The sequence below is a fragment of the Perna viridis genome, chromosome 15 (assembly GCF_037379345.1).
Source record: "Perna viridis isolate PV_CMFRI_1.1 ecotype Kerala chromosome 15, ASM3737934v1, whole genome shotgun sequence".
Classification (NCBI taxonomy): domain Eukaryota; kingdom Metazoa; phylum Mollusca; class Bivalvia; order Mytilida; family Mytilidae; genus Perna; species Perna viridis.
In genome coordinates, this window is record NC_142459.1 from 15,145,293 (window position 1) to 15,171,955 (window position 26,663).

Sequence of the window (26,663 nt, forward strand, 5' to 3'; positions counted from 1 at the left end):
TCAAAAGAATGTAATCCAGGGACAAAGAACAGACATGGAAAACAGACATACACAACAAATAACATAAAGTAACTAAAATCATACATACAAAATAACAAACGGAAATGAGCAACTCAGACTCCACTAAAAAGTGGGAGCATGGACCAGGTGCACCTGTAGGGTAAGCGTCCTAAAAATGTGGTACATATGTGTAAAACTGAATTAAAGAGTTTATAATTTATTTTCAGAAGTAACAAGCTTTCTGATTGGATAAAATTGTTTGTCCATATCTCATAAACCAAATTTTGTAATGTGACTTTCCGTCATAAAACCTTTTTTGAGGATATTCTCGAATGTTGAACCTTAAATTGAATTATAAGGAATAACTGTTGCATTTTTCAGTCTATTTAAAATAACATATACAATAAATACTTCATGTAGCTTGCCATATACAAACTCTATAGCATCCCTGGAGAAACAGATAAAGCAGGCAGTTGCTCACACGGGGATACGGGTAGACAAGCAGATAATTGAGTTAGCAAACAAAGAAATAAAAATGTTTATAAAGAATTTTTTCATTGATACCGCGAATTAAGGCCCGCGGGCCGGACGCGCATGAATTAGAAGAAAATAACTGAAGCGGACTGTGCTTGTCCCGTCCTTTGGTCAGTCACCTCGTTCTTCGGTTCCCGTATCCACTCAGCCCTCAGATTATCGATTTTTCATGCGAAAATATGCTACGAGTCGTCATGGACTGCTACTGTACAAGGTTATTGAGTGTGGATCACGTGACTGAGATTAAATCTTCTTAGGCCGAAGAAATATATTATTATTATCAATTATGATTATTAATATATCTGCATTTTCTCCGAACATTTGAGTATTGGTTTGTCCAACAACCAGACAGGGGTTGATTTATCATAAACATGTATATCTCCAGATAATCAAAGGAACTGCTCAAATACATTTGTTACATCCTAAAAACAACACTTCCTATGTTCATTTCCTTGGATCTGCTATATATCGTGACATATTTTTTGACTGGTTATAGTGTAAAATTCTGGCGGGAAATTTTCCAATACTTTTCTATAGTAACGCAACAAAATTTCAAGTGTCAATATCTTTAATGGCCATCTTTCATTTGCATTCCTTATTGTCGAATAAAGTTTCTATGAGGTCTACTGAAGGATTTCCAATCCCGAAAACTTAAGGATTAAGAAATACATGAATCACATATCATAAGCTTCTGCCTGATTTTAAGGCAGCACAGTACTTAACAGAACGACGTTATAGTACACTTTTGTGGCAAACATGGATCTTAGTACGAAAAAAGTAAATTAACATCCTCTGTCGGCAGTAAAACGGTTTAGGGTGTTTTCTACAACAATATTTTACGACGTAAATTTGCGATGGATTTGACAGGTATAAATGTACCTAATAAGATGATAAAGACCGATTACATAACTTTATAAAAGATGCATAAATTGAGATTAAGTTATGTTTTTTTATGAACGCAGTATAACCATAATTTAAACAAGACAGTAATAATCTGTATGCCAGAAGGAAAATAAAATAGAACTAAAACTGAGGTAAAATAGAATATTATCAAATAAACAAGTAAATTATTTTACGTAAAACATATCTTCACGATATGCAATTGAATTACACGCAAGATGATAGAAATGACCTGTTTGGTAAGATAATACAGACAGTACATGTAGCTGAAGGACGCAGACATAGAGTAAGGGACATAACTCTTTAAATCAGTGATCTGTTTGTATCATATTCAATTTCACCAAAGCCTATCAAGCTTTCATTTAAAACAGAATTAAATCAGTCCAAGTTGCTTTGATGCTTACATGAGATTCATGTAAAATGCTGAAAACAAACGTTCTAATGATTTGTAAGAATTGTGTCCCTTACCCTAGTTCTACCTCCTGAATTGGTCATATTCTAAGACAGATTAAGTACCGATGAGCCGGATATGCTAGCTTCACATGTGTCCCTTTAAATATTTTCTCGATTTTAGACAAAAAGATAACATTTATGTGGTGCTACTACGAATTTATGAAAGGTTTGTTGGAAACATCTTTCGAAAGTCTCGTTGAAAAGTACTCTATTCGAAATATACATGTAACATACATTGTGTAATATACCTACAGTTAAATACATACACATGTATTGTATTTCCAGTCGTTTATAGTATTGATGTAAGATCTAGTGAACATTAGTTACCGAACTTAGATATATATTATTGAACTTGACATGGGTGTGTGGATGGTTGAATGATAGATCTGCTGCGGAGCAATATACTTGCGTAAACTTTGCAAGGTGGAAATAGGGGAGGGCCAAGAGAACAGCCGCAGAAATGCTTTAATATTTTGGTAGTTCCACGTATCATTATTCCACATCCGGTATCCCAGATGCCGACGATCTCTTAGTCAAGTTCAGACTATTGTCTTCCTTGTCAAAAACGAGAAGATCTAGTTCCCTTGGTAACCTAACAGATATAGATATTTACGATATTGTAACCGAAAGACATGGTAACTTTTGTTAAAACACTTTAAAAATAAATCACGGAAGCTCAATTTTATCATTGTTGTACGACGGGCTGGCCATTTATGTCGCATTATTTTATCCCGAGCGATAGCTAACTCAGATATATATTGAGTAACGTTGGATATAACACTAGTAATTTACATAGTAACTGTGATCCTTATTGTAACTATAAGATCAGGTTCCCCGTGGTTAACACTGGTAACCTGCATTGAACTGAGATATACATGTACATGTAACTGTAGGAACTAGTTACCTTGTGTTCGGATGATTTGTTTGTTTTGTTTGTTTGTTGGGGTTTAACGTCCGAGCAGCAAAATTTCAGCTATATTCAGACGATGAACAAGACATGGATGATAAAATGAACATGAAATGATGATGAAATGAAAAAAAGGGATGGGACACAAGGATAATGGGGTCGAGAAATTTTGATTGCCACTAGAAATAGGGAGAGGTGGGTAGGGTTGGGCAATTTAGCCTCCTGTGGCGGAGCCCTATGGTTCCTACTCCGGGAGAATACCACAGTAGGGTTTTTTAACATGCGAGGAACGTAGCATCTTTCCCAACACGGTGCACCACTATGGTTTGCGGTCAGGTTTTCCGTATTATAGCCTGACAACCCCAGCATGTAACACACCAAGGGTACCCCATTCCACCACCTGGGGCACACAACCCAGTTGCTCTGTGGGCAGAGCGCCCTAGCCCCCGGCTAGGGTTCTGAACACTTTTAGTCGCCTTTTACGACAAGCTTAGCGCTGCTGCAGGCCTATTCTTTTGACACCGGACCTGCACGGGGCGTGTTCAGATGAAGCTACATGTATCCCTCAATATCATCCTGCAGATAAGCTCCAATGTATCCTGCAGAAATTCTATCCCTCAATAATATAATCATGAAATGGAAATCATTAAGTCATGAAAACTGTGAAGTCATTCCTCAAAACTATTCTGCAAATAATTAAGTTAACAAACTAGATATTTATTACATCGGAGACAGTGATGATAATAAATAAAACTAAGTATGATACAGATTTTGCTTAAAGGGGGGCTACATATTCGCTTGAGTATGTTATGAACATGCATGATTATTTATTATACAATACTGATATTTAAGAGGTTATTCAATACAATTATTTAAAAGAGAAATACACCATAAAAAGATACAGTTAAAAAAAGGGGTTCAAGGTCGCCGGTTCTCACTTCGGACCTTTCTATCAAGAGATATTATTCAATGAAAGAAAAAGAACATGACTAGTTTCGGTTGAGCAAAATGCTTTATTTCGAAACTTTATCTAGAAAACATTCAACAACAGTGAAAGGTCAGAAAAGTTTATCCACCCAATCTCGCCTCTTTCAGCGGTCGGACCTTTTGTCTTTTTATAGGACTATCTTAGTACTTTTTATTAAGCGCAAGTTTGTTAATGTCTTTCTCCTGGGTATACGCCCGGAACTGTTCATGAAAAGAGGGTACCTCTACTTCGAAAATGAAAATGATCTCGAAATTATAACCCCATACTGTAGCCCTGGGAAAAGTTAATCCACATTTTGTGTTAGGACTTATATAAGTACTTTCAATACAGTTACTAGAGACTGACACTTTGTACTTGTTTCAGGAGCGGATGCAGACACTGAAAAGGAGGAGTGCCAGCCGGGTTACTCAGAAAGAAGGGGTGCTAGGACTTTATCTACTTTCTTGTCAATTTTACACATGAAAACCACAAATTTTCCATTGAAAAGGAGAGGTGCCAAATCCCTGCATCCCTTGGATCCTTGTTTGTTATGAAACATACAACATGTATATCTATACCATACATCTGTACCATCTCTGTATTTTCATTGTATGTTTTTCTTTAACTAGACGTCAAAATGATATTTGTGTTTCGATTTTTTTTGCAATGAATATGTTCCATTCGTCAGAAACGTCCGTTCGTTGTTTTGTTATTTTTATTACAAATAAAACAAAACACATATCCCGCTTCGCATACAGTTATAGTTACATTGAACATGAGAAAAAGTTTCAACAATCGTTCGATCATCCTATGTATAACCTTCGATGCATCAAACAAGACAAGTTAAAACGCCATGTAACATCTGAATAATCTTTTTGATAACTTAAGATAACCTAAAGTGATAGAAGAGACATACGTATTTCGGAACTTATCAGGGGTACTGTCCAACAGTAGGTAGACATCTGAGTAGGGGTGTAGGTAAATTAAACATTGATTGACCTAGGACATATTAAGATAAAAGGTCTCTTCGTAGTCTCCAGGATCCATTTCACGACGGAGGAATTAAATATCGCTGTATCCGACCTGAAAACAAATTCGGCCTCTATAACTAAACCGGTCAGTCTTTTGCGAAAACAAGGACATTGTATCTTCGTTTCGTAGCGATTAAGAAAAAGATCTTAAATATATGCAGTAAAATCATCGTTTGTCCATGCTTGCAGGCAATAAAATAGTATTTTACATATATTTTACGAACTGATGCATCACTTTTTACCGCAGTGGTACAAGATTTAGAAGTGTAATTAAGTTAACCCAAAAAGGTTGTGTTATCCTCGCCGATATGGAATACAGTACAAGACTCTCACACAAATAGAGAAGCTGGACTGCTCATCATAAATTGACTTAATGTTTATCACGGATCTACTTCGTCAACACTAAAGAAGTCCGGAATTGAAAAAAAAAGTTGGCAAAAAGTTAATTATATACTTCGTTTGTGTCGTTTTATTACAAAAAAAATGAAGTTTGACGAAATTCTTATTGACATTGGAGAATTTGGGGCCTTCCAAAAAAGGAATTATGTGTTGTTGATAATTGGATGGGTTTTAACAGCACCTTTCATGGTCCTGTCCGTCTTTGTATTAGCGATGCCAGAACACAGGTAGGCATTTTAACATTGAAACATTGACTTGTTGCTATAAATATATTACAATATTTGTAACTACAATATTATCATTGCGGCATGGGATGCAGAATTTTATGTTAGAGGAGACGTGAACAGAATTAAAAGCCTATGGATTGGTGAAAAATCAATCATAATTCATTCAAACATGTTTTCCAGTTTTAGGGGTCGTACGCTTGAGACGCCTTTTCTTTGATACGATTCTTAAGTAATATATTTTTCACAATTTTCAATGCTAGAAATTTCTTACTAATCTATTTGAACCCATAACTAAGTTTGCCGAGAAAAGCACCCTATTTTTAGACCTTTTTAAAAAAAAATCATTAACCTTTTTGAACGACTATAATAAGGATATTTATACATATTTTTTCTACTTTCTACTTTAATGTGTACTAAAATCAATATGTGTTTTGTTTTCACTTTTCAACCGATGATTTGTTCTCTGTATAGAGTGCGCGCGTCAAAAACGCTCCGCCTAAATCCGCCCCCTGCACTGTACAAAGCTACGCGTGTTTGGCAGTTTCTGAAGCCTATTCAGTATTACAATAATACTATATTATATTTTAACAACGATCCTTTATTTAATACAATTTTTAAAATGGACCATTGTTACTACATGTATCCATATATACAAACATGTATTTACCATTAAAACGTCAAAAGCCATGGATACTCAATTTAGATATGATATGTTAGTTTAGTTGTACATGCTTTCTTGTACATCAAGAAATAAACAAGTACTATCTTTAAAAGAATTGCAGACATGGTAGATCTTTTTTCTTTTTAGTTCTAAGTTTCTACATTTCTTTCAAGAAAATCAAACATGACAGGCAATTTCAAATTTTCGATACAGTTTTTTCCAACGCCATTTAGTTATCAGTATTTGGCCAATCGGAAATTGCGATCAGGTGACTTGCGTTTCCATAGAAGAGCATCCTTAAGTTCAAAGGGTAAAAAACTAAGCTACAACGACTGCGTCGGAAAAAAGTATTGTCATTCTGCATTGAATCCCCCCCCCCCCCCGAGAATTAGAATAGTTTTTTATTTGTTGTTGGTTTTGGTTTGTTTTTTTTTTAGTTTTGCCTCCTTTGCTTTGTTCTCTATAACTTTCAGTTGCCTCTGTTTTACAGAGGAATTACAAACTAGCTGGAAATTTCGCCAATTTGTAAGTAACTACGTAAATTCCCCTAGTCACATGACTAAAACTACAGGTCATGTGGTACACTTGACAAAAATCATATATCCACGAGAAGATAATAAATATCTAATAGAAATAAGATTGCAAAACATGCATCTAACGTTTAAGAGAAACAACAGGTTTTAAACGAGTTTTACATGTTATTGATAGACGGCAACCAGATTGGAGTGGTGGGTGGGAGTTGTTTTTACCTATTTAGGGACCAAAATTGAATATATAGTGGATTGTAAGGTTTTGAGAACCGTTGAACGTGTCCATCCTTTTTAGTACGGCTTTGCCCCTGCTAGATACACAGTAAACGTTCAAATTTGATATACATTTGTTTGACTGCTTGCTATACATGTATTTAAATGCTTTGTTTATCATTACAAAGAATATTCACATAGACATGAATATACATGTATATTAAAATTATTGTTTGTGTAGTTGATCGCAAAGGGAAGAAACTATCGGCAAAAAATCAAGCACCGAACCGGATGTGGATTTGATAATCTGAATGTACGTTCCAATATTTCACATTTCAATTTAAAATCAATGCCAAAGAACTGACATATATATAAAGCTGGTTTTGGGTGCTGGAATTAGTGCAGGCGATGTTGCCATATATGTCACAGCAGCACGAGTTCGATTCCGCGGAGGGAACAACTAAAACTTGCTGTGCAAAGTCGAAAATTCAAAACAGCCATCTTTTCGAATTTTTAAGACCTTATGAATATAAATATTTTTATTTCCACCTAACAGTTTTAAAGTGTGAATCAAAAGAAACAGAACAAAAAACATAAACAAAACACAAACAAAAACAAACAAAAAAAAAAGAAAAAGAAAAAACAATAAATAAATAAATAAAAAATACAAATTCCTGCTCTGATTCTTAGGGATCTGCATATATAAATGGTATATTTTAAGCTCATAGTTTTACATGCAAACTGGGTATGATTGCTTTTTCAGGTCGTAAGTATAGTGATCAATCTTGATATTTCAATTTCAAATGTCTTCTTTAAAAACTCAAAATTATGACTTTCTAGGTCAAATTTCAAATTTTAAAAACTCGAAATTTCGACTATTTGTATGTACCAAAAACGCATCCTTAGAATGACGCGTTATAATGCGCATAAAAAAAATTGAATTGTCCAAGTCACGTGATTAAACCTGCAGGTCATGTGGTACAAATGACAAAAAGCATATATCCACGTAACAAGATGATAATAAAAGTATAATAAAAATAAGATCGCAAAACATGTTTATATGTTAAACAAGAAATAACAGGTTTAAAACGATTGAATAGAGAAGATCGGAAACTGTGTACGTCCTACTCACTCTGGTGAACTCTGATTGCATGGTGAAAAATTCTTTTTTTTTTTTCATTACTGAGCAGAATGAAACCTGTCTACACCTAACTTCTCTTTGATTTTAATGTTGGGTCGCTTTAGACAGGTGATCGGTTAATAAAGGTTCAAACTTCATGTTAACTGATAAAATATATAAAAGATTAGAAAAGTATGTAATTTAGACAGGTTTAAGGATTATTCAGGGTGTGGTGTATACAGATTTTAGAATTATTTACGGTGTGATTTAGACAGGTTTTAAAATTATTCAGGGTGTGGTTTTGACAGGTTTAGGGATTATTCAGGTTGTGGTTTAGACATGTTTAGGATTATCCAGGATGTGGTCTGGACAGGTATTAGGATTATTCAGGATGTAGTTTAGGCATGTTTTATAATTATTCATGGTGCGGTTTAGACAGGTATTAGGATTATTCAGCGTGCGGTTTAGACAGATTTTAGGATTATTCATTGTGCGGTTTAGACAGGTATTAGGATTATTCAGTGTGCGGTTTAGACAGATTTTAGAATTATTGAGGGTGAGGTTTAGACAGGTTTCACTATCACAGTATTTTATACACGTACCAGAAAGTTCAGTTCGTTATGTCTAAAACACATGTTTTAATATCGCATTCTCGCACTAGTTCTATAGTATTAAGCAAGGACATACATATATTTCTTGTTTAACTGCTGGAAGGGAATGCATTGTACATGTATATAGCCATACGTTAGAGTTAGAAAATGTTTAATGGGTTTGGTTCGAAATTAATTTAATGTGATTTTCCATTGTGACTTCTTCTAATTGCAAGTACGTATGTACAATAGCGGGTCGAGAATGTATATAAGAGACTGGGAGGGGCAACTGCATTTAGGGCGGGGGCTCTACTGATTTCCAGATTTTTGTATAATTATCTAAACTTCTTGAGCATAAGAGAGACCGCTTCCTGCCCCAAATTAAATCTGCTTATGGGGTACAATGTATGTATCATGTGATCATGATTAATAATTATAATACGATTTGTCTTGTATGGTATCACTCTTTTGTGATAGTCACTCTGCAGACTCAATTAGTCGTTTCGAGATGTGAATGCAACAGTCTCCCGTAAATATTCTGACTGAGTTTAACGGAATCCCTTGTAGAACGTATATTCACCATTCCTCTACCACACCATATAATTAACCCCGCCCCTTTCCGCAAATTAGTAATATACGCTGCAAACCCAAATTTTGCGAAAAATTGAAGCATTTCCTTACGGAAGAACTAAAGGAAAAAGAAAGTAGCACAAACATGTATATTGCTTGAGTATGTCAGTTACATCAAGGAAGTATAATGTACTGTATATTATACTTTCATAGTTACATGTATATAAAGAGTGATATATATTTTATAATTCATGAAATCATTAAACAATGCATGAATAATGGTTCAATTGAAACGGCTCTTTTTGAAAATGGAACACTACTTACACATTTATTTGAAATCACATTAGGAAAACTACATAATACTTTCAGCAGCTCAGTATTCTTTTGAGCATAAATAGTTAAGTTTACTGTGTTTTTATTTATTTGCCTATTTAGTCATCAATAACAAGGTATTATGCGACCACCAACTTTATGACACCCGATCTGTCCTTCTTTACCATTTTATTATATTCCTGCAAGATGTATTGTCATTTGTGACCTTAATTCAAAGGTCCTAATCATGTTTGTGTGCAATCGATTCTAGGGGCAATTCAATTATCAACCCAAAACACTTTCCCTTTCTTAATGGCAGTATACCATGGTAACAAGCTTTAGAAGTACAACATGTATACATTAGACACTAGTCCTGTTACTGTCGTGCCTGTGATCTATATACGGACTTCATTTGCAATGCAAGAATGCTGCTAAATAAGCATCTAAATCAGAGGTATTTGATAAAGTTTTACGGCCGTCATGGCACTTCAATTGACCGATATAAAGTTTCTACCTCAAAGAGAAAAAAAAACAGATTTCACATCTTATCTGACTTACCTCCGAGCTTGACACTTACAGAATTTCACATACTTGCAGTGTGACCAAAAAAGAAATCCAGCGGTTCCCGACAAGTGCAAGATCAGATATGCGTGAAAGCATGTTGGGCCTTTGACCTTCTTTGTGTGAAATTGGAAATCGCAAACTCTGTCGTTAAATTGTGACATTTTACCTAAACGGATATTTATTATCAGACTGTTCACATGCGTTGTTAATACTTTCGAAAAGTCCGGAATCATCCCACATACATGTTCATCTTTGATACTTTAAAAGTATAGACTATTTTCCTTTCTTGAAACATTTTGTCAAAGATCTCTGGTTATTTTTTCTTTCTCTGATTTTCTTTCCGTTTTCGTCAAATTCACCGATATGTGACAATGGCAAATATCTGGAAATACCCTTCACCTTAAGCACAACTGCAAAGAGCCTTTTTTTATTGCTAAACGTATTATTACCGTACCAACATCGAACATTGTGAAAGCTGCAACAAATTTAAAGCTTAAGGACGTTTTATTCACTCATCGTCTGAATGTCCGATACTTACCCTCTTTCCGAATCCTACCATGAGTTTGTACGTAAATGTGTATACAGTATTTGGTTGTGCTTATATACTTGAATAAATATGTTTAAACTAAAAACTATTTACACTCCTTGAGACGTTTAGGTTTCCTGCACACACGATACCCGCACGCACGCTAAACGCTCACCAAACGCAAGATAAACGAACACTCAAAACGTGCATTTAAACGCACGATAGACGAACGCTCAGAGCACGATAAACGATGAAAAATTATAAAATCTACAAATAATGTAGAAAGAAAGAATAGAAAATAGAATTGATGAAAATACATAAATCAACTACAGCACAAAGAAAAAAACAAAACAAAACAAAACAAAAAATCAAAAACAGTGTAATCAAGGAAATAATCAAAGTACAAAAATAAACGAACGCTCCTATCGTGCGTTTATCTTGCGTTTAAACGAACGAGAAACGATGTGTAAACACACGATTAACGCATAAATGGGTAAGTGAACGTTTCAAAGAGTGTAAATTAATGGGACTGAGCAGCAACGATTTATTTATGATGACGCTCCGTAGTACAATCATGTTTTTTATTTAAATGGCTCAAAATTGTTCTGTCGAAAGTGACGTATTCCGGAAATAACGTATGCAGTTTTAGGCAGTGTTTGATCTTTCAACGCAGACGCACAACGTGGATTATAGAAAGTCTCGCATGTTCCCGTTGGTCGAGACAACAGCAATATATCAGTGGCTGACCAAGAGCGGCGGTGCAGGTACCCCTTTTTTATTAGAAAAGTTTTGTCATTTTTATGTATTGAATTGACCAAAATCTGGTAAATGATGTCCTTGCACCCCTACTTTTCTGAAGAACCCCGGTTGGCACCTACTATTTTTCAAAGTGTCTGGATCCGGTTCTGTATTATATATACATTGTACCAACATATCGATGCATTATCAACAAAGTAAAAAAAAGTTTTAAAGCAAACAAACCTAAAATCATATACCATGTATATATTGTACATTATTATGCACATATAATATCATGTGTGCACATTACAATCATTTAATACATACTTTATTTTTTTGTGTGCACAAAAAAATATGTTTTCCTTGTACATGTATGTTCCGATCAGGACAACGTAGAAAACGAGGATGTGCATTCAGAATCTTGAAAACTCTGCAAACAGTAGAGTCGTTCGAATTCTGTTATTTCTACAAAGGAGACAGTTTAAACTTCGAATCTATGGTGATAATTTGTATTGTTATTTTTCAAGATTATAATATTAAAGTCAACTTTTCGCCCAGTTACATGTAGATAATGTTTCTTATTCTTGAAATGTCATCTTCTACGCGAAAAAAAATTATTCTGTGTGGTCAGATTGTTTTTTGATGTCATCTTATACTTATGTTGATTATAAGTATATCTATGGATGCTGAAGATTTATAAAAAAGAAACTATATGAGTGTGGTACCACTACTCACTCCTTTTCTTAGTTTAGCTGGTGTTTTGGTGACATTATAGTAAACGATATGATCGTTAAAATAAATACAAGAGGAAATGGCTGTAATGTTTCAAATAAATGTTAGAAAATTGATTTTTATTAAATGAATGGTCTCTGTCAAATATTACAGCAAATTAATCCTCCCTCACATAACTACATATTACTCTGTGTAACAGAGTATGAGTTATGAGTTGATAACAAAGTGAATAAGTTACATTTTTACGAAAGCCGATATAAAGGTCTCCCATATTTACTTTTTATGGTTGTCTTGAAAATACAAGAAATTTTCTTGAAAATTCAGCATTAATATTTGAAAACTTAATTCAGCATTATAAGTTGAACATTCAAAAATGTTTTCTAAATCTGAATCTGTTTTGATCTTGAACTTTGTGAGTTTTATGCTCATGAATTTTTATATATATAAACACCCTCAAAGAGTCAATCCAGTTTTATATTTGTTGTCAAGTTGCTTTGTAAATCTGTATGATAAAATTTATAATCATTTATTTCAACCTGCCTGGGCTTATAAGATAGATGATTCACATCGACAACTCTATCGTTTCTTTTGTCATTTGCAGAGTTATCTCCCTTAATTTTGAATTCTACGATTCATTCTATATAATAAATATCTCCTTAGACACGGGGTTAAGTAAAAACCCATAATGTCATATTAAATATTGTTTACAATAGCATTTTGAACAAAATATCACACATAGAATGAGTAGGCTTTCCAAACCATGTTTCTCATATTGCATGATTTTTAGCTGGAGTATTACTTGTAGTATTGTATCATCTGCTACATGTACATGTATGGACCAAAATTACTCATCTAACCTTCTACAGTGCAATCTGTTTAAACCGAAACCAGACAAAGCGAAACCTGTCTTACGTGTAGCTATACACTTTTTACAGACCTTTTATATCAGTTTAAATGTATTTTAAACCTGGGGTAACAGATCACCTGGGTAAACAGAACACATGGGTTAACAGAACATGTGGTAAACAGAACACATGGGTTAACAGAACCCTTGGCTTAACAGAACACCTGGGTTAACAGAACCAATTTTAAAACACAGCAGTGGTTTGGTTTAGACTGGTTTCATTGTAGTGCTTTAACATGTTCCTTCATGTGTAATGTACCAAAAATGTGTTTGTTTGTTTGTTGGGGTTTACCGTCTGAGCAGCAATATTTCAGCTATATTCAGACGATGAACGTGAAATTGATGATAAAATAAACATGAAATGATGAAATGAAAAAGGGATGGGACACAAGGACAATGGGGTCGAACAATTTTGATTGCCACTGGAAATAGGGAGAGGTGGGTAGGGTCTGGCAATTTAGCCTCCTGTGGCGGAGCCCTATGGCTCCTACTCCGGGAGTATACCACAGTAAGGTTCTTTAACGTGCGAAGAACGTGGCATCTTTCCCAACACAGTGCACCACTATGGTTTGCGGTCAGGTTTTCCGTATTATAACCTGACAACCCCAGCATGTAACACGCCAGGGGTACCCCATTCCACCACCTGGGGCACACATCCCAGTTGCTCTGTGGGCAAAGCGCCCTAGCCCCCGGCTAGGGTTCTGAGCACTATGTAGTCGCCTTTTACGACAAGCTTAGCGCTGCTGCAGGCCTATTCTTTTAACACCCGGACCTGCATGGGGCTGTACCAAAAACAATTCGTCTTACCTTAAATTGAACATGAATGAAACAAGGGAACAAATAAAATGATAAAGTACTTGTTTGACACATTTCTTTTGATGTTAATATCGGCAAATATATAACCAAGCGTTAAAAAAAGGTCATTTTAAAGAGTATTATTAGCCAAGAAGTCAACATGAAAAAAAAAAAATACAAGAAGTTTGTGTCCAACGCAGTGGCGGATCCGGGGGAGGGTGCAGAGGGTTAGCACCCCTTTTTTTGTATTTGGAAAATTTGTCATTTTCATATGAAAAATGACAAATTATGTCCTAGCACCCCTTTTTTCTGAGGAACCCCAACTGGCACCCCTCCTCTTCGGATCCGCCTCTGAAACGAAAGAACTGTCCGTATGATGTAGAGTTCTGGTACCAAAAATATTTTATGTTTTCTGCTTTCTTTTTGTGTTGCATTCTTACATTGTATGTGGCATTTACATTTGGATTCTTAATATTATTTTTGGTATGCCTACATGTACATGTGTGCCCTCAAACTACCTTTAAGCTGTACACATTATATTTGGGTTTCCTTTCTAACTGTCGCTGTTATAGTTTTCAAATTGTTTGTAAATTAACAAATTAAGCAGACTTAAATAAATGAAGAAAATTAATATAAATTGTATCCGTCGACGTATAAAAAGACAAAACAGCGCCTCCGCTCTACTTCCGTGTCGACAAATTTCGCCACTTCCGTAAGATTATTTTTAGCAACTTACATTATACATGTACATATACATGTAGGACGTAGCTAACGCTCCGTCCATATTTCATGCATTATTTAAATAAGTTCACTACTTATTAATTGGTACACTTTCCCCGTTTTTTTCAGATGTCAAATTCCTGAACTTGAAAATGACACATATGCAATTCAAAGCCCGGAACACCAAACACTTGTCAACAAATATATACCTAAGCTTTCGGACTCAAGCCACACTTACGACCAGTGTAACATTTATCATCTGAATCAGTCCGATACACAATTTGACAATAACAGTCATCCCTTGAATGTGTCAAAAACGAAGTGTTCAGCCTGGGTCTACAGTAATCATCTGTTTGATTACACTTTTGTTATGAAGGTAAGCAACTATTACACAGTTATAAGCGTAGAGCTCCGATGCATACCGAAGGGGTAAGGAAAGATGTAAAGTCATTAGAATGTTCCGATCGTACACTCGGAAGTCTCATAAGTTCATACCTTTGATGTTCTTCGAAGAAAGTAATGCTGATATGTAAATTCATTAGTTTCCTGCGACGTAAGACAGACAAGACAAACCAGTGTGGAAGAGTCTGGTATAACTAGTATCAATCCATATTTAAATGATTTTATTAGAGATTTGGTATATGTACGTCAAAAGTCATTTGGGTTTGTGTGGAATGTGTTTCGGACGTGAATCAAGCTTTTACATTATTTATTCACCATATGTACTTCGGAATTATGTACATGTATGCTTTTGTGTGATATGAACATATCTTGTCTGCCCTTGTACATATATGCAAAATAGGAGATGTGATATGATTACCGATGAGACAGTCATCCACCAATGGCCAAATAACGAACAATTGAACTTCTACAAGTAACCACATGGTCTTAACTGTTGAGTAAAACCAATACCATTAAGGAAGCTGTAAAAGGTTCCAATGTCATCCAAATCTCTTACAAAAGAAGTATACTAGTAACTTTCCCCGAGTGATAAGCTCTCCAAATACATACGGTATATATTTGTATATACATGCACAGTTATTTATTTTTTGTCTTATACTGAAATATTTTCTGACTATGCATGTATCATTTTTACTTTTAAAGATATGCTGGTCATTTATTCTCATTATTTTTCTCATTAATTCTATTTTGAATTCAGATATGTATTTAGATATTCTGTTTTATAGTACTTTGTTCAATGGAGAAGGCTCGAATGGGCTCAGCCTGGCGCCCATTCCAATAAATACGTTTAAAGCTATGTTTTCAAGATTCAAGAAAAATTAAAATAGGGATTTAGTTTTGATTATCAGGCTTCATTGAACGAACGTACAATGTATATACATGTCATGTATGCACAGAAGATTGCTATCATCCAAAAAAAAAAAAAAAGGTCGGCTACTACAGGAAGTGGTGTTCCTGTCAAACTATGATCGCAACTAAAATAAAAACTTTTAGTTTTGCATGGTTGAAACATTTGCAAAAGTTTCTTTTTAATATGGAGGAATCAGATCGGTATACCCACGAATTTAATCGCAATATATCTTTTTGGAATGGTTTGACATGTACCAATCCACTACCGTCCAAATTCCACATTCTAGACGTAGAATCCCGGTACATTTATTTTAAACAGTTACATATTACTTGTACTCTATGACAATGGCAACAAATGATAGATGGAAACAAATTTTAACAGAACTCAAAATCACCAAATTTAAGACTCCCATCTTTCAAATTGAATTCCCTATGCCCCATCACCATTAGAAAGCCTAACCCCTATTCAAAATCCCCATCCCCCATTAACTAGAAACACCCATTCCAATCCTCATTCCACATTCGAAATCTCAATCCCCTATTTTCATTTGAATTTTTCCTTTCAAGGCCTGTATAATCATATATCTGTAATTAAGTTTTGAATTGAAATTTGATGACGGTTTGGACTAGAATGTCACGTGTACATGTATGGTAGAAAAGAGTAATCAAGGGAACCAAGGTTATAGCGGTAATCAAAAGAATGCAATCCAGGGACAAAGACCAGACATGGAAAACAGACATACACAACAAAGAACATAAAGTAACTAAAATCATACATACAAAGTAACAAAAGCAAATGAGCAACTCGGAGTCCACTAAAAACTGGGAGCATGAACCAGGTAGACTATACGGATCATCAATTTTCCTGATATTGCAAAAATTCAGTGTTGTGTAAGTACGACTGGTTCCACGGCATACACATGTACAGTGTAATATAAACTTTGTTATTTTTTGCAGGAGAACTTAGTATGCAGTAACAAATATAGGATATCACTTTCCAAAACAATATTTTTCGGCGGTGTATTGGCGGGATCCTTCTTGTGTGGGCTCATATCAGATAAGTACGTTTGTCAGAACGTTGTTTAAATTATTTTATCCACAGATTTTATACCTGAATATTTCGCTTTTTTTTTGAGTTACAAGGGTTTGAATTATGTAACCAAAAGATCCAAGAGCAATCAATATTCTTCCGCCACAAAAGAAAAACCTCGGAGGCACTAGGCGAAAGAATCTGTCCCGAATTTGACCGATCCGATTCTAAAATTGTAATTTTACTAGTTTGAATTTTTACAATTACTTTTTTTCCTAGCTCTTCGCTTCGCGCCAAAATTCTTGACAGAGTTATTGTTCCTTTTTTATTTTTAGTGATATTTTTATAGCCACCTGGTGGAAAGAACTACTCTGAGTCGCATATGATTTTAATTCCGGCAATTTTTCAAGAAGAAATTATCGTTTCTGCATCCGAGTTTATTTTTAGTGTAGCTGTAGATATTTACATGTATAAAAATAAGTTTCTGTGATGTTTAAATTTGTCAAATTTCAGTATTGGAAGGAAAAAGACATTGGGTTTATCTATATTGTGCCTGTTTGGAGCAGGACTCGCTTTAGCCTGGTCCCAGAGCTATACGATGTACGTTTTACTACGCTTTTTTACTGGATTTTTCAACGTTGGAATGTTTATGACAATCTATGTCATGGGTATTTACGGAATATTTATATTTTATTCAAGATTACGCTCCATGAACTTTCGTTTATGGAAAAGCGTACATTTTCAAGAAGTTTGTTAAGCAAGCCTATGATAATTACATATATGTACTTCCATTTATATGTTTTCTAATGGATTTCAGATGAAATTAAGAATTTATCACATGTAGCGTTTTTTATTGGATTATATTTTAATCGCAGACTAGAGACCAATCGACGTTAATAACAAAGGTATCTTGAGTTGGCCAATGAGAATCAACCAGTCAAATGGTTGGTTTCAAAGCATAAGCTTACACGTCATCGAAATGTTGCATGGGCTTTCTAGAACTTACTGACCAGCATTGTTGTCATAGATACATTATAGTATATAAAATAAATAAAGCTCAGCTGGGGAATATGTCGAGACCGTAATAAACAACTATTATATCAATTTATGTACTAATATTTATAACTGCATTCAGTATTTCGTTTTAGATAAGAAATGTACAGTTTAACCTTTTTTTTATCAAAATATTTAATCTACATGTTACCCTAAAGTGTTCGATTTATACGGCTTTGAAAATGAGTTCGATTTATCAACCTGCATGCGTTTAAATGTCTATGTTAACTCTTCAGATAAGAGATTCAGTTCCAACGTCACCAAATGTCTGTCAGACATGACTACAATGTATAATACCCAAACAGCGTCATTTACGTAGCAGACGCTAATCACATTTATTTGTATTTGAAAAAAAGTAGCCTTTGACAAAACATGTTGTCGACATCTCTACACATTTTCTCTAATTTTCAGGCATGGAATGGGTAGGACCAAACAAACGTACCCTAGTTGGACTAATAATATCGTTAGTCGGTCCGACGGGAGAGCTGTATATGCTGCTTTGGGGCTATTTTATCAGAAGATGGAATATGATTATAATAGCCATGGCAGCACCAGTAGGGCTGTATATTTTTATCTGGAGGTAAGAATAGCTCCGGATACTGTTGAGATTAGTTGCTCTTTCTGTATTGAATCGCCGAAGTTTTATAAATTATTTATATATATTATATCTGTCCATGTGAAGCATAGAGTTTTGTTAAGAGGTACTGTAAATTGAAGTCATATGACTCATCTTTCAAGGCATGTTTTTCAAAATTTCAAAATGATTACATGTCACACATTATTGGAAGAAACGAATGATTAATAGACCCTTTTGTGCCAACTGTGGGATGGTCGATGAGCATGCGCAGAGCATGCTCAATATTTATTTCCGCGAGGAAAAATTCTTTTCTCCTACCCAAGCCCGACCTCGCGGAAGTCTGTATTTAGCATGCTTATCAACTTACCACAAAAGGGTCTATTGTATAGAGTGAAGAACTAAATTATGATCACGAGTGCCGGTGTACGCCAACATTTAACGAGTGCGTTACACATAATCCGAGCACGAAATAAATCTTCACGCGTTCTTGGCCAACATTATCTTTTAAAGCTGCATTAGCTGCCAAATTTGTTCAGTTTTGATTCTACTGAATTTTGCTGATAAAATGAAAAAAAAAAGTTTGTAGTAAAGCAGTTGAAGCAATAAATGTCACTTTTTCCATATATTTTACTTTTAACGTGTACAAGTTGAAACAATTAAATACTGTTACTTGGGCGTCGAATGTTGACGTATAATTTGCAGATATTGTAAAATTTATGCTCGCTTGGTCAGCTCGTGAAGTATTAATAAAATCATCTTTCATGATCTAAAATTCCTTTACGCGGTAACTATATGTTCCTCTGGAGATCGTTATTTCGATCCCGACAAAGTCACGCCAAGAACATTTTGGTAAAGTCTGGATCAATGCTTTTCCACACAGCACGTGGTACATGTATTCAAGTGGATATGTTTGTAAGAATCAGGCAAAATGGAAAATATCAGAAACATGCAAGTCATAACCCCAGCGATCTGGCAATAAAATATCACTCAAGGATACCTTCTCTTTTTGAAAAAAAAAAAAATTATTTGATCACTGCATCGCTAGTTTTGTTCAGTAATGAGGTATTTGACAGAGTTATCTGCCCTTGAAATGTTTATTTTCAGTGCATTTTACTGAAATTGTAACTTAATGGGCCAGCATTGGATATAAAAAATCTTGTCTGTTTTCCCTGATTCTGAAGGTGAAAATAGTCAAATTAAATTGTCAAAATGGTGGGTGTTTTCATATCATGTTTCACCCACTGCCCGATTCTTACATATACTGACACTTGATGCCTAGAATGACAGCAATTTATTTCAGGCAAAATTACTTCACATGATTTTTACACGAATTTCACGTGATTTTCACCTGAATTGAGAAAATAAACTTTGTTACGGAATTCTGGTGTTTCGAGCCTTCACGTGAGATTCACGTGAACTTGTCACGTGAAAGTCTTTTTAAGATAATTTCACATGAAAATCACGTTAATTATATATGAAGTTCACATGAATTTCACGTCAAGATCGATTAACATGAATTTCGTGTGAAAAAATATTTGCCTGTGATTATAGAACTTGATTTAAAAGGTACATGCACATAAAGCAGAGTGCAGTATTATTTTTTTTTTATTTTAAGTTTTCTACCCGAGTCTGCAAGATGGCTGTGCAGTAAAGGGAATTTTGATGAAGCTAAGGTACTTTTACAAAAGGCAGCAAAAACTAATAAAAGAACATTTAATGATAAACAGTTGAAGGAGTTAGGACCAGAGAAGAAGGAAGCTGGAAAAGTCTGGTTACTATTCACTGACTGGACACTTGGTTGTCGCACGCTCGTCATTTTCTATAATTGGTACGTGAGACCTTACTAGACAAAATCGATTGGTTTAATTGAGTAGTCAAGAGAACCAAGGTTATAATGGTAATCAAAAGAATGTAATCCAGGAACAAAGAGCAGACAAGGAAAACAGACATACACAACAAAGAACATAACGTAACTAAAATCATAAATACAGAGTAACAAAAGCATATGAGTAACTCGGACTCCACTAAAAACTGAGAGCATGGACCAGGTACACCGGTAGAGTAAGTGTCGTCTGCTTTTCTAGAAACACCCACCGAGTTGATCATAAAAAGACAAGTCCGGGGTAGTGTAACGTATTAATTTTCGCGGCTGCTATTTTTCGCTGATTCTGTTAAAAGAAGATATTTAGTGGTATCAACTTTGCGGTTTCAAAAAATTATCAGCTTTATTTAATGTTAAAAAATCCATTTTGCGGGTACTATTTTTCGCAGTTTGCTGTCCACCGCGAAAATAGCAAAAATTGATACGTTTACAATATACTCCACAAACAATTATAACTCTTCTGTGGTAAATATTATACGCCTTTACGTAAGCCTTTTCGGGATGGCTCTTAACTACCTTTTAATACCTATTTTCTTTTTAAAAAAAATGAGAAAAATAGCATCTCCAAGCTGGAGATTTATTGAAAAATCAGTTAATCATGGAATCTTCATACATTATGCATGTTTTCATTCGATTAATTTTACAAGATGATGTGTTATTTTCGCAATTCGATCTTGCCGTATTTTCTCACTTCAAAAATAAAATTGATTTTAGCTTAAATCTACGTTATCATTGATATTTCTGGGAGCTACATCCGATATGTTTAAAAATATTCTATATGAATAATAGGGTAAATCTATGACATGCTTGACTAAAAATGAAAAGGCAATTAGAAAATATATTGGTAAAACATCCAGGACTTATAATTTGATCCTAGGCCCCTCCCCCAAATAGAAATAAAGTAGTTGTTTCCTAATGGACAATGCAGGTGTATAAAAACTCTTTCAATATCAAATATTGACAACTTTTAGACAAAAGACAAAAACGCAAGTACATGTATTAAAATTTAGTGAGAGAGCACCAAACTATATTAAAATACACGAAGGTAACCCGGAAAAATAAACGGCAATTTCTGCTTGTTAAAGTACACCCCCCCCCCCAAGCTGTCCGATGCAGTACATGTCCGTAAAGAGGAAGAAACAGACGTAGTTCAATAGACATTTTGGAAGCAGGAACTCCACAGCAATTAACATTTTTACTATTTATAGGATGGTTGCCAGTATGGTGTTTTATGGTTTGACACTAAACACAGGGTTATTATACGGAGATTATTACATAAACTACCTAATTGTAGTATTAGTAGAGTTTCCGGGTCATTTACTTCCATTACTGATGCTTGACCGCCTTGGTAGGAAGAAGAGCCATTTTATTTTCATGGCAGTAGGAGGCTTATCTTGTCTCAGTACAATTTTTACTGTAAATTTTGGCGGCAAAGGTGAGTTCAGGAAGTTGCGCAACTTTCATACAAGTGTCAATGGTGGATCTTAAATTTTGTAAAAGAGGAGGTGTTTTAATCAAAAAATTAAGGAGGTAGACCTAGTGTTAGGGAAATAACTCTTGAAATCAGTGATATGTTTGTATCATATCCAATTTCACAAAAGCCTGTGAAGCTTTCATTTGAAACAGAATGAAATCAATCCAAGTTACATTGATGCTTAGATGAGGTTGATATCAAATTTTAAATGTGAACGTTCCAATGATTTGTAAGAGTTGTGACCTTACCCTAGATCTACCTCCTTAATAACAAAACGGGTAATGTCTTCCAGGCAATCATTAATCAAAAATAAACAAAATTTCCCAACATAATAGAGAGGTTTACCCACCTGCATTGCTCCCCTTGACCCCAATGCCTGGATCCCACAGCATGTATATTATTAAGTACATGTAACTATTTAATGTCTGGTTTTGGAGGAAAAAACGAGTTTGATAAGTTTTCAGATATCAAAGCAAATTACATGAATATAATCTTAACGGCAAGGCTGAGTCAAAGAAGGAAAATGTATATGATTTCTGATCTACTTGTACGTTCTATATTTTACTAATACGAATGTATATATGTGTAAAAATGTAGACATTTTGTCATATATTTTACTTGTAATATTGACGTTTTGACAGGCGAACCTGTATGTCAGTAACGTTTTAAAGTACCGGACTAAAATACTGAGAGCAAGGGAAATTCAGGCCAGTACCCACATACATATACCTCGAATGTCTTCCGAATCACGCAACTCATAATCTAAGCTGAAATATTTTTACAAGGTGATTTTTTTTATCTTTTCACAGATTTGCAAGTTCTAACAACGGCTTTGGCCATGCTTGGGAAGTTGTTTGCAACGGCGGCGTTTGCTACAATTTACGTAATTTCCGCTGAGATATTTCCAACTGCAATACGGAATGCTGGGATGGGCTCCAGTTCGCTCTGGGCACGTGTCGGTGGCATGATCTCTCCTTTTATTGCTGACACCGTATGTATTACAAAATTCATTTCAGGAAAAGTCAAACGTCAACGACAAAAACAAAATGCAGGGGTATATCCAGATACTTTAAAAACTAGGGTTGCCAGGGCATTATGTGTCATTTTTGCCAATTTTACAAGTTAAAATAAGCCCCTTGCAGGTCCGGGTGTTAAAAAAATAGGCCTGCAGCAGCGCTAAGCTTGTCGTAAAAGGCGACTAAATAGTGCTCAGAACCCTAGCCGGGGGCTAGGGCGCTTTGCCCACAGAGCAACTGGGGTGTATGCCCCAGGTGGTGGAATGGGGTACCCCTGGCGTGTTACATGCTGGGGTTGTCAGGCTATAATACCGAAAACCTGACCGCAAACCATAGTGGTGCACCGTGTTGGGAAAGATGCCACGTTCTTCGCACGTTAAAGAACCCTACTGTTGTATTCTCCCGGAGTAGGAACCATAGGGCTCCGCCATAGGAGGCTAAATTGCCCGACCCTACCCACCTCTCCCTATTTCCAGTGGCAATCAAAATTTGTCGACCCTATTGTCCTTGTGTCCCATCCCTTTTTCATTTCATCATTATTTTATGTTCATTTTGTCATCAATTTCATGTTCATCGTCTGACTATAGCTGAAATATTGCTGCTCGGACGTTAAACCCCAACAAACAAACAAACAAACAAATTAAAATAACAAACTTTGCGATAAAAAGGAGGGGCGCTAACCTCTTGCACCCCCCTTGGATCCGCCTCTGAAATAGCAGAAGCAGATGTGTTACAAACTGACATTGCGCATCACTGTAAAATGTGTATACAACTGGGTTTTACACATGTAACAGTCTTGACTTTACAAATACAAAAATAAGTATTGCAAATTTGGGTTTGTTCCATACGCTGTATATCCAGGCAACAAACATGAAATCGATGATAAAATGAACATGAAATGATGATGAAATGAGAAATGAGATAAGAAACAAGGACGACAGGGCGATGGGTTTCAATTGCCACTGGAAATAGGGAGAGGAGTGTTGAGGCGGGCAATTTAGCCTACAGCGGCGAAGCGCAAAGGTTCCTACTCCGATAGAATACCACAACAGGATTCTGTAACGTGCAAGGAACACGTTGCGTCACTATGGTTTTGACGACCCCAGCAAACATGCCAGGGTTACCCCATTCAACCACCTGAATCACACAACTCAGTTGCACTGTAGGAAGAGCATCCTAGCCCCCACTGCTGTTGGCCTATTCGTTTGACTCACGGACCCGCACGGGGCTGTGCTATACAAGGTGTTATAGGGATTTTGAATTTTGTTATATAAATGATCTTATACTACTTCATGTCCATTTGCTGACTTTCGATTGGTCCAATGCGATGGTATTATTAATATTCTGCTCAGATGTCACATGTCTGTGAGGGTGATAGTTGTTTTCCGACGAAGTCGGTATAGTTTCGCTTTTTACCCTCTGACCTTAAAGACGCTCTTCCATGGAAACGTAAACCACTTGATCACAGATCTGTTTCCCGATTTGCCAAATACTGATAGCTTAATGGCGTTCGAAAAAACTGTACCGAAAATTAAAACTGCGTGCCGTGTGTTATTGCCTGAATGAAATGTAGAAAATTATAAGTAAAAAGAACAAATTCTACTGTGTGTGTTATATTATTTAAAAGATAGTACGTATTGTGTATTACCGTCTCGTGAAAAGATAAACTAGTTCCGGTGAATATTATGTACCGGTTTGCAATCTAAGTCCGTAATGCGTTTGATATACCCAATACGTGCAACGTCCGTATCAGTAACTGATATAACATCGATCAATAAATGAAATTCAGCAGACATTGGCATTGGCCTTAATTGCGGGACGTACTAATTACCCTTTTGAATAAGAAGTATAATTCATGTCGTTTATCTATTTTCGCCAGTTGGAGAAAGTTCGGTAAAGAAAGCAGGTTTTTATAATTATTTCCACAGCATTGTTGAAAAAGTCCAAGTAGTTCAGATCAAATAACATAGACGTCTTTGAAATGGGCGCCACTTTTGATAATTTATTTAAACTTCAATAGATCAGATGGAGGTTTGCTGGGATTTTGTTGAGTTAACCAATAAATCACACAAACGCAAAAATAATGGTTGTTTTTTCAGCAGCAGCTGAAGTTCAAGAATTTTATTTGGAAATCTACAATAATAAATTATGGGGAAAATATTGAAGCATGGTTTTTTTCTGTTCATAACTGAGTAAAAAGTAATTTTGGAAATTATTTCAAAATACCACCCCCCTCCCCCACTGAATTCTTGGTTTTGTGTTTTGTTTGTGTTTTGTTTTGGTTGTTTTTCTTTTGTTGTTAATTCTGCATTTGAAAGACCTACTGTGACAGTTACAGTCAGATTCAGAATCTTGGAAGAAAATAAAACAATTTAAATGAAGGGAAAAAAAGACATGCAAAATAATTTCAGGTTTTGAAATTTAAAAAGAATGACAAAGGTACATTCAGTATAATAAAAAATAACATATAGCTTAGAAGGTGCAAGAGAGTTTGTCACCCCTGGTAACTACGTTGTCACCCTCGGCTTCGCCTCGGGACGACCATGATTTTCTCGGGATAACAAACTGCAAAATCAGCCTCTCAGTTACATTGTATATTTTATTTATATACCATTTGTACTTTCAGTAATACAATATTCCTTGTAGGCAGATTTGATCGGCGGGAAAAGCGGGACTGCAGTACCACTGGTTATATTTGGAGGAGCTTGTCTTGTAGCTGCGGGTCTCACACTTACACTTCCGGAAACGCTCAACAAGCAACTTCCGGAAACTATTGAAGACGGCATTAATTTTGGAAAGTACGTACACACATTTATTTATTGCGATTTAAGCAAAATAATTTATTCAAAAGTCCAGGGACGAAGACGAAACATGCTCAGAAAATTGAACCTTAACCAAACAGCTACATGCAGGAAAAGTTAAGAAGTGATACAAGGGGGAATGAATGGAGACGTGTTGGGTCAAGACGGTGAGATCTTGTGACTACACTTGACAGAAAAAGTTAAGAATTGATACGGGGGTGGGGGGGGGGGTGGGCTGGATGGCGACATCTAGTTGGATCAAGGCGATGAGATCAGATGAAGGGACTAGACGGTGAAGGGTGACAAGTCGGTGACATCTCCTTGTGAGATGACAAGACGGTATCTTTGGGGAAGATTAGATGGTGGTATTAAATCTTGTGGAGGCGAGACGGTGACATCTTATAGGGGGTCTAAGAAGTAAGATCTTGTGAAGGTACTAGACAGTGACATTTTGTAGAGGACTAGACAATGACATCGTCTTGTTGGTATTATTTGGGAGGAAAAAAAGGTGACATGTTGTGAATATCATGTGGGAGGAATTGACGGAGACATCACATCTTGTGCGATCGAGGCGGAGACATCTTTTTTAGATATCTTTTGGGAGAAAAGACGGTGATACATGTATATGAAGTATCTTGTGAAAGGAAATATGGGTTACATCTTGTGGGTATCTTGTGGGAGGACAAGATGGTGACATGTTCTTGTATGTATCTTGCCGGAAGACAAGACAGTGGCGCTCTTGTAAATATCTTGTGGATGACTAGACAGTGACATTTTATAGGTAATAGAGACTCACATCTTGTTGTACATGTAGTTTGCCTAAAGATTGCTACCGGATCGACCGAATAACAAATTTCTAATAACCTGCTACATGTAAATACTCCTCTGTATCTATAATATTAATTTTCTCAAAGGTATGAGCACAACTAGTTTGAAATAAACAATTATGCTTTTTAGAGTGTTCATTGAAGTCCTGGTTTAGTGTAGAGCACCGCAAAGGTGCTAAAACTATTAGGACATTGGATACATGTAACTGGCTATCCCTTGGGTACCTTGTATAAATTGTATTAGACTTATCCAGTGGATAACTTTTCAATTGTCCAACGGATAAAGTTTTGAACAACTT

At 35.6% G+C, this 26,663-nt stretch overlaps 1 protein-coding gene across 1 annotated transcript in view; it reads left to right on the forward strand.

Annotated features, from left to right (window-relative positions):
• The first annotated feature begins 4,678 nt into the window (after positions 1-4,678).
• Positions 4,679-26,663, forward strand: part of LOC148597101 (organic cation transporter protein-like) — a 29,064-nt gene continuing 7,079 nt past the window's right edge. The window contains exons 1-9 of the mRNA XM_088563383.1: positions 4,679-5,418; positions 14,523-14,769; positions 16,662-16,765; positions 17,248-17,402; positions 18,199-18,367; positions 19,980-20,192; positions 21,455-21,681; positions 22,530-22,711; positions 25,383-25,534. Coding sequence (XP_088419509.1) covers positions 5,276-5,418; positions 14,523-14,769; positions 16,662-16,765; positions 17,248-17,402; positions 18,199-18,367; positions 19,980-20,192; positions 21,455-21,681; positions 22,530-22,711; positions 25,383-25,534 — 1,592 coding nt within the window. The 5' untranslated portion in view covers positions 4,679-5,275. The remainder of the gene's footprint in view (positions 5,419-14,522; positions 14,770-16,661; positions 16,766-17,247; positions 17,403-18,198; positions 18,368-19,979; positions 20,193-21,454; positions 21,682-22,529; positions 22,712-25,382; positions 25,535-26,663) is intronic.